The sequence below is a fragment of the Populus trichocarpa genome, chromosome 10 (assembly GCF_000002775.5).
Source record: "Populus trichocarpa isolate Nisqually-1 chromosome 10, P.trichocarpa_v4.1, whole genome shotgun sequence".
Lineage (NCBI taxonomy): Eukaryota > Viridiplantae > Streptophyta > Magnoliopsida > Malpighiales > Salicaceae > Populus > Populus trichocarpa.
Window position 1 is genome coordinate 13,406,325 of NC_037294.2, and position 9,096 is coordinate 13,415,420.

Consider the following 9,096-nt stretch of genomic DNA (forward strand, 5'->3'; position numbering starts at 1 on the left):
TTTATCTTTTTTTCATTCAAGTCTTTTCTTTTTCGTTGGATTTTTTTTCATTCAAATATTTCCTGGATCCTTTTCTCTCCATTTGACAGACCTCGATCTTTTTTTCCATTAGCATCCTTTTTACTGGTCATTTTACTTCCCATTTAACAATGTAATGTGGTTTTGAAAATTTGATATTCAATAAATACATTATTGAATAACACTTTAAATTATAAATATACGAGATAATATGAAATAAAAAAATATAAAAAAATGATAAAAATATAACATAGAAAAATGATATAATCTTCAATGAATTGTAATAGTTATCCACCATGTTTTTTTGTCAATAATTTTTTTTAATTCTCAATTTAATTATCTCATGTTAAGTTCATTTTGGATTGAATTTATTATTCAATGATATAATCTTTTAGTTATGATTTCAATATAAAACAAATATTCAATTTTTGTATATAAAAAATAACATATTTATCTAAATTTATAATTCAATATGTGATTGTAATCAACAAATTTATTATGATTTATTAATATATATAATTTTTTATTTATTTTATTAAATACATGTATAAAATTCTCGTACAGAAATTTGAATGGTAGGAAAATATGATAGCCTGAAACACATCGGAATATTGTTCGTAAACTGCAAACAAACAATGGCAAACGAGAGGGAAGAGAAGGTTTTGTTCAACGAGGAGTTCCCTTTTTCCCACTCTACCCCGCGAATGGCACGAACGAAGTCTCAAATCAGGGACGGTAATATAGTCACTGCGAAAACCCACTAGTGGCACAAACGAAAATAGCACTAACGCAAGGGGTAGTTTTGTTTGAAGGGGGGGGGGGTGTCATCTTGGTTACCCAGATGAGCATATCGGAGAAAACGATAGAATGACAAAAATGTCCAAGACCTCGTTATAGTTTGTTGTACAATGTGGATGACATGCCGTTTAGTGTGTTTATTTATTCAGGGGCAGCCGTGTCAATCTATACATAAAAAAAAAAGAGGTGGACCGCGGTTAATAACACCTTGGAGAGGCAATACCAGCCTCCACAAAAACATAACTACGGACCGCGTACTCTACTACTCCCTGTTGCGGGCACTCATAAACCCTGAGATATGTTAAGCTTGTCTGCTGCTCCCACCACAGCCGCCCCCGCCGCTAAGCTTTCTCGTGTCCCCTCCGCTGCACTTCACCAAAAAACTACTTCCGCTGCTTTTTTCTCCCAAAAGGTAACGCAAAATCCTAACGGAAGACCATCTCTCAACTTCTGTCTCTCTCCCCGCTGTGTTTTTTATTTTATTTTTAACAAAACGTAAAATCCTTCAGGTTCAGCTGAACTCGCTGCGATCGAGCTGCAGTGCAATCAAATCCATGGCTGATTCTCAAACTATTTCAGTACCGAAGAACGAGCAACAATCCCCTGCTTCTGGTGACTCCTACTATCAAATTCAATTTTCTTTGTTTATATTTTTTTGTATTTTCTGTTTTGTAGTTGATTCGGGTTTGTATTTATATATCAAAGTGATTTGATCTTATTTTTTAGTGAAAAAAGTGTTAAAATCAGCTTAAAAATGTAGTATATTATGTTTATGTGTTGCAGGCAAGAAGCAAGCACTGATATCTTTATCAGACAAAAAGGACCTGGCTTTTCTCGGTACTGGGTTAGAACAATTAGGGTAAGATCCTCATAAATCTGCATTTAGGTGGTAATTTTGTTTTAAGGCTATTGGTGTTTATGTATCTTAAGGTGGTTTGTTTTTGTAATCTGAAGGTACACGATAGTTTCAACAGGAGGAACAGCATCTGCTTTGGAAGGTGCTGGAGTTTCTGTCACTAAAGTAGAACAGCTTACCCTTTTCCCCGAAATGGTAAAGGAGTTCTTATTTTTGTCTGCTTTATATTTTAACGGCCACTCTAGCCTAAGTTGATTTTAGTCAGTTACTGGTCATTGAAAGCCTACCTAGTACAGTACATGCTTATTTGTGTTGGTGAAATCTTATGGTTATGAGAATGTTGTGTTAATTATTCCGATGCCCAAATGTATAGCTTTAATAGATGAAATTGTAAAGTGCAATTCTTGACAAAGCTTGTATTTGGAATCATAAAGCTTGTATTGCAAGTTTAAGATTTAGCCCTTTGAAAGTGATGAACTTATGTCCTTGCTGATTGCCGATGTCTTTTGCATCTCTTAACACTGCTGCATTTCATCAAGAAATTCGCTCCCTGTGAGATTTCCTATGGCTGAAAATCTTATGTTGAAACTTATGTTATCTTTGCTACCTTGTTACAGCTTGACGGTCGTGTGAAAACTTTACACCCCCACATACATGGTGGTATTCTTGCTAGAAGGGACCAAAAACATCATATGGAAGCTCTCAGTGAACATGGAATTGGTCAATTGTGAAAAAACTCTTTTTTCTCTGTAATTGCATAGCTGTAATATATTTTTCAGTAAATTTTCCATTTGATGTCAGCTCCATACAATAATGTTTTGCTAATATGGTTGCCCTCCAGGTAGCTTTGACGTGGTGGTGGTGAACTTGTACCCCTTTTATGATAAAGTTACTTCAACTGGAGGAATTGAGTTTGAGGATGGAATTGAGAACATTGATATTGGTGGCCCTGCCATGATCAGAGCTGCTGCAAAGGTTTGATTTGAATGCCTGCTGATTTGTTATTGATACTACCAAACTCAACATCTTCTTGCGCGTCTCCAAATTTGTAACATGTCAGGTTTAAGTAAACTTGCTATGTTTTGCTCTTTGATCATATGCTGTTGGTCTCTTTGTCATGACCAAAAAAATAATAAAGACCTGAAGATAACTTGATGCGCGAGCGGGCCTATAATATATGGCAGGTTCTTGATTGACATGACAATAAAATTATTGATGATTGTTCACCAAGGCTCTGGTTGAAAAGCACTTAGTTGTAACAGTAAATTTGGCTCAGTTTCGGAGGATATAGAAGCATTTTATGAATGCCTCCTGCTCTGTTGCTTGCTACTTACTGGTTGAGTGAGACAGAAATTTTGCAGACTTGTTGGGCCAGTGACATACAACATATCCAAAAGTTATCTGCTGCCTATTGGTATAGTGCTTTGAAACAGCATGCCATTTGCAAAACCAATATGTTACTTCCCCTCCATCTTAGGTTCAATGTTTAACGTGTCAAAAGTACTGTATAATGGTGCTTATCATTGTAATGTACAAATTTTGTTATTTTAGATTCCAACTGACACTTGCTTTCTGAACAGAACCATAAGGATGTCTTAATTGTTGTTGATAATGAAGACTACCCTGGACTTCTGGAATTTCTTAAAGGAGATCGGGATGACCAACAGTTCCGAAGAAAGCTTGCTTGGAAGGCTTTTCAACATTGTGCTTCCTATGATTCTGCAGTTTCAGAATGGCTATGGAAACAAACTATGGGAGGTACTCTTTTGATCCACCAGTCTTTAGTCATGCACTTTTTGTTTATGTGGTTAATAAACATTAGCAGTTATCCAATCTGATTTAAATAACATCTTCCAGATGAAAATAGTCCGATCAATTACTAAAATAATTTGATAAAAACAGAAAGGGACAACTTCAAGTTATCTTGGCTAGTTTTGCAAGTTTCAAGTAAATAAGAACTGGATATTTTTTTTTCAAAAATTTTGATGTTGTGAATTCACTCGATCGTGTTTTCCTGGTCCATGATTGGGCAGATGGATTGACATGGTTGTTTTTATACATTTGAAGATAAATTCCCTCCCAGCTTCACAGTACCTCTTGAGCTTAAGAGTTCGCTTCGTTATGGTGAAAATCCTCATCAAAATGCTGCATTTTACGTTGACAAGAGTATTTCTGAAGTAAACGCTGGTGGTATTGCAACAGCTATCCAACATCATGGGAAGGTGAGGCAATCCACAGCTATCGTTTTAACCTCTATTATCGTCTGGAATTGAGATTCGAATCCGGTGATAACAATCAGATCATTTATTTTGTTCTACAAATTGTAGTCCTAGAATAGTATCCTCCATTTCTTTTTATATTACCAATGATTCCTTGACTGAATGTCCCAGAAACTTGCTAAAAAACACCAGCTTTGTATATTGGTTGTCGCTTGCTTTCATTAATGTAGAAGTCAAACTTAATTTTGTGGGGGACATGTAAAACATAATATCTGTAGCTGGGAGCAAGATTACATTGAGTATCATCATTGTTGCTGTTAATGTGGACATGAGAATCAATGGCAGTAAAAAGTTCTGTAGGGAAGCTCATAGAGAATTAAGGACACTTGTATTCAGTAATTCCTGCTTCTAAATATTATATTGTTTGCTCCAATCAGTAATCCTGGCTTCTAAAAAATTATATTGGCTCCGATTCTACTTGCTTTTATACACTGGAGCTTTACTTACAAGTCTTGATTTGTTTTAAAGTTACCTATTGCTTCTTTATGTTTTCTCCATATTAAGATTTTTGTGCCTGTGGTCACATGTTTACATGGATGTTCAGCTGCACTGTGGGCAAAGTTCTTTGATATTTATAGCTACTGGATCTTTAGTTTACCCCTCTTATTGTACCATTCTTGTTCAAGTAGTTATGGGAATATTGTCAGAAATCATACGATGTATCATAGTGTTCACAAGTTACATTCCTTGGCTATTTATTTTTTTGTTTTCTCAGAATTTATTTTTTGCATTTCCCCACCTAATCACTCATCTGGCAGGCTTATGGTAACAAGTCGACATAGCTTATGGAGTTACTCTTGGTGCAGGAGATGTCATATAACAACTACTTGGATGCTGATGCAGCTTGGAATTGTGTGTCAGAGTTTCAGAACCCTACATGTGTAATTGTAAAACATACAAATCCCTGTGGGGTAGCTTCTCGGGGTGATATTCTTGAAGCTTATAGGTTGGCTGTGAAAGGAGATCCAGTGAGTGCATTTGGTGGTATTGTAGCCTTTAACATAGAAGTTGATGAGGTAAGCTGTGTTTACAGGTTTCAGGTTCGACATTGAATGTTGAAAAACTCCAGTTCAGATGAGTTTCTCACGAGTGTTTGGTCATTAATCAAATTGTAGTTTCTTAATGTTTTGATTGGTCACTACTTACCAATGGTTGAACCTTTTATGGAACTAGCAACAATGAAAATTACGAATATCACTGGGTTGTGCATGCTTTTTCACAATCACAAAGATAGAATTTGATTAGTGATAGAATTTGATTAGTTATGTGAAAACTACAGACATGAGAACCATAGCAAGGAGCTAACACCTTATTTTGTCTGGGTTTTTATTTGTTTATTTATTGCCATAGGCCCTTGCTAAGGAGATTAGGGAGTTCAGAAGCCCAACAGATGGTGAAACCCGGATGTTTTATGAGATTGTTGTTGCTCCCAAATATACAAAGAAGGGACTCGAGATCCTCCGTGGCAAATCGAAGACACTGAGGATCCTGGAGGCAAAAAGTAATGAGAAAGGAAAGCTTTCACTAAGACAAGTCGGTGGTGGATGGTTAGCTCAGGATTCAGATGATCTTACCCCCCAAGACATCCAATTTAATGTTGTGTCTGACAAGTCTCCAGCAGAAAGTGAGCTTCATGATGCAGAGTTTGCATGGCTGTGCGCGAAGCATGTTAAGAGCAATGCCATTGTAATTGCAAAGGTTTGTGTTTCTCCGATGCTTAGATTCGAGAATTCTTTGCAAATGTACCAGTGACAAGTTTCCAAAGAATTTCTCATCCTTGTCATTGTTTGGGCAGAATAACTGTATGCTAGGCATGGGAAGCGGGCAGCCAAACCGTTTAGAAAGCTTGAGAATATCCATGAGGAAAGCAGGAGATGAGGTCAAGGGAGCTGCTTTGGCCAGCGACGCATTCTTTCCTTTTGGTATTACTTCTGTCAGAGTTATTGCAGTTTGACATCATTCATAATGATGCTTAAATAAATTAACAGTAGTTTTAACTTTTAAAAAATATTGATCTTGGGAATGAAATTGAAATTGGCAATTGCATGAGCACAGTGCTATGGTTGCTTTTAATTTTTTTATTTGAAGAACGTGGTATCCATTTGCTAGTAAAACAACAGCAGTGCTGGTGTCTTTTTGTACTAATAACATGCATATTCTGTTAACAGCTTGGAACGATGCAGTGGAGGAGGCATGTGAAGCTGGCATTGGTGTTATTGCAGAGCCTGGTGGTAGCATCAGGGATAAGGACGCGATAGAATGCTGCAACAAGTATGGAGTTTCACTGCTTTTCACCAATGTGAGGCACTTTAGGCACTGATGAGTTACTTTAAGCATTTCTCTCGTCTTTTTTGGTCAACACTGTGTTTCAAGCCCGGTACCGTAGTTTCAATGTTTTAGCGTATCTTCTGTTGTTGAGAGTTCTTGCAGTTTGTCGGCAGAATGTACAAGCAGGCCAACGTATTTTTGAGATTTTACAAATTAATAAAATACTAGTATCGCTTTTATGCTCAAGAAAGCCTCCCCCCCTCAAAATTGGAAAAGAGTCACAAGTTACCCAGATAATCAAATATTTTCATCTCAATTGATCGTACTGCGTATTTCACCTTTTCATTTCTATTTTTAAGTCCATGGTACTTGCCAACCTCTTTTGGCAATTTTTTGTTTAGACATTATACCATAGTTGTAAACGTCACCCGTTCTTGATACTTTTCCTTCTCTTCCATAATCTGTTCATAACTAAGATCCAATAAAGAAAGAAAAAACCTGTAGACGGAATAATGGAAATGGAGACAAATAAAAGAAAGTTGAAAATAAAATGCAACAATGAGCAAAGAACAACCTGGTGCAATGTATACGATCGTTGAAGGAGTGGATTTGTGTCGTAGAATCTCCACCTAGGAGCTTTGCAATGCCACAATCATTTAAATGGGCAACCACATCTTCTAGCAGTACGTTGCTGGGCTTCAGATCACAGCCAACAATGGGTGTTGAACGACCGTAATGCAGATATTCCAATGCCCATGAAACATCTATCATGATGTTCAGTATCTGTTGAATATCCAAACAGTGGTCGACAGAATACAACCACTTCTCCGAATTCCCCTTGGGCCACGTACTCTAGCACCAAGGCTTTGAAATCATTGTTTGAACAAGAACTGATAATTTTGACAAGGTTTTGATGACGAATGTTACGCAGCACTTCACATTCAGCATCAAAACTCTTAAATGCTCCTTCAACTTGCAGGTTGTCAACCTTTATTGCAAGTTGCAACTTTCATCCCATGCTGAAGTGTTCCTTCATAAACTGAACCAAAGCTGATGGGGATTTGGAAGCCAGAGGCCATTGCATGGTGGAGACTGCCTGAGAGCTGATTAGCAGTTAGTGAGATGACTTGCATTGTTAAAATATTGAAGACTGCAGAAGGAATGGTTCCCATTCAGGATGCTACTTGGCAAACTAACTAGTACTAGATTATGTAGGTTACCGATTTCCTCTGGGTCAGACACAACAGTCTACTAGCTGTAAGGTGATTGCAGTGAGCTTTCCATTATTTCCCTCTGCCAGTACTATTTCTTTTCAACTTCATGCAGCATTTAAAAAATTTGACCATTGCATCAATTCCCACACTGTTATCCTCATTTTTTTTTTATTCTTCTTCTTTTCTAATTAGGAGGAGATAAGAAAGTGACAGGTAAAAATAAATTTTGTTATCATGGATCAAATCTTGAACAAATTATTTCTTTTGCGAATAATAAGTTTTGAATCCTACTGTTTTCTCAATAAAACTGGGGTTTTCTAAGTTTTTTTGTAATCTAATTTAATGCAATTCCTCAGAGATTGTTTTTTGTTTATAAGAAAAACACAGCATTTGCTGTTAGTTAATATTGCTTTAATCACTACAATTGGATTGCTCCTTCCATCAGTATCATCAATATGTGCTTGCAAATGTCATTAAATCTTCGCATATTCTTTGGAAGGATGGTGATGGTATTATTAGCGCATTAAAATAATTAAAAGCGAAAGACTTTTTTTTTTAAAAAAAAAACCCTTTTATGATGTTGTAACACGTGTGCGTGTGTGTAACACTTTTGTAGTTCCATGCTTACAATATGCGATCAAAAGTTGACTAACTATCAAAGATTCAGCAAGGTCCAGATAAAGGCAAGCTTTGATAGATGATAACAAAAACAAGAAAGATCCATGAATCCATTAGTAGAGTTTATTCTTCTTAATTGGCTACGACGAACCCTATACCGAGTCCCTTTCGTTAAGTTATGTCTGGTTTCTTTACTTTTTATTAATGGATCAATAGAATGTTTGAAGTTCTCTCTCTCTCCATCCCTCCTTTTTTTCTTTAAATCAAGTTCATGAAAATAATCATAAGAAGTGTAACTTAATTGGTCAAATTCTAGTTTTGTTTTCTAAAAATCATCGGTTCGAGTCTTACAAACCTTAAAACCATTGGAGACTTATATAGTTTTTTAACTTCATGACCCGTGGGGATTAGTCGAGATGCACGCAAGCTGACCCGAACATCCATATTAATAATAATAATAAAAAAATCATGAAAGCAACAGATAATTGATACTAATCAAAGCTAAATGTAAAAATAGTTTCTTTATCGAAGTCTGTAGCTCAAGGGGTCAATTGAGAAGGGGCCTAAACCAAGCCCATGCTATATAAAAAGCCTCCAATACTCACAGCCCACTGGATGACACGAATTATACAGCGTTTAATTTCTATCCTTTCGTTTTAAACTCGAAAAAGAAAATGGAAGCACTTTCCAGTTTCCAGTTGAATTAATCGTGATTAAGATGCTTTTATTCTAGTTAACGAATAAAAAAAAAGGGTAAGCATAATTAAGAAAAGAAACCCTCCATGCTGTCGCTGGCAAGCTCTTAATTATTTGGGGAATATATAAATGTTCGCCGACACGAATTGAAGCATCTTTTGTTTTCTGGGTTCCTTTTCCAAGTCTCCAGAAAGGGGAAGCCTAACAATTCCAACGCAAAATAACACGCTCCAAATTCTTGACAACTTTGTCAATTCCCTTTCCTTTATTTTGCTTTATGTATTCTAATATTCTCTCATGAAGAAAATATTCTCGAATTATATTATATATTGCATGTTAATCAAAATTA

The 9,096-nt window shown here is 36.2% G+C and overlaps 1 protein-coding gene across 1 annotated transcript; it reads left to right on the forward strand.

Moving 5' to 3' along the window:
• The first annotated feature begins 1,033 nt into the window (after nt 1-1,033).
• Nucleotides 1,034-6,469, forward strand: LOC7459793 (uncharacterized). The gene is made up of 12 exons (XM_002314778.4): nt 1,034-1,228; nt 1,326-1,428; nt 1,600-1,675; nt 1,771-1,867; nt 2,290-2,392; nt 2,514-2,647; nt 3,253-3,430; nt 3,740-3,894; nt 4,758-4,967; nt 5,302-5,649; nt 5,747-5,873; nt 6,120-6,469. The coding sequence occupies exons 1-12, from the start codon at nt 1,115-1,117 to the stop codon at nt 6,269-6,271; spliced, it is 1,797 nt and encodes a 598-aa protein (XP_002314814.4). The 5' UTR covers nt 1,034-1,114; the 3' UTR covers nt 6,272-6,469.
• Nucleotides 6,470-9,096: the final 2,627 nt, after the last annotated feature.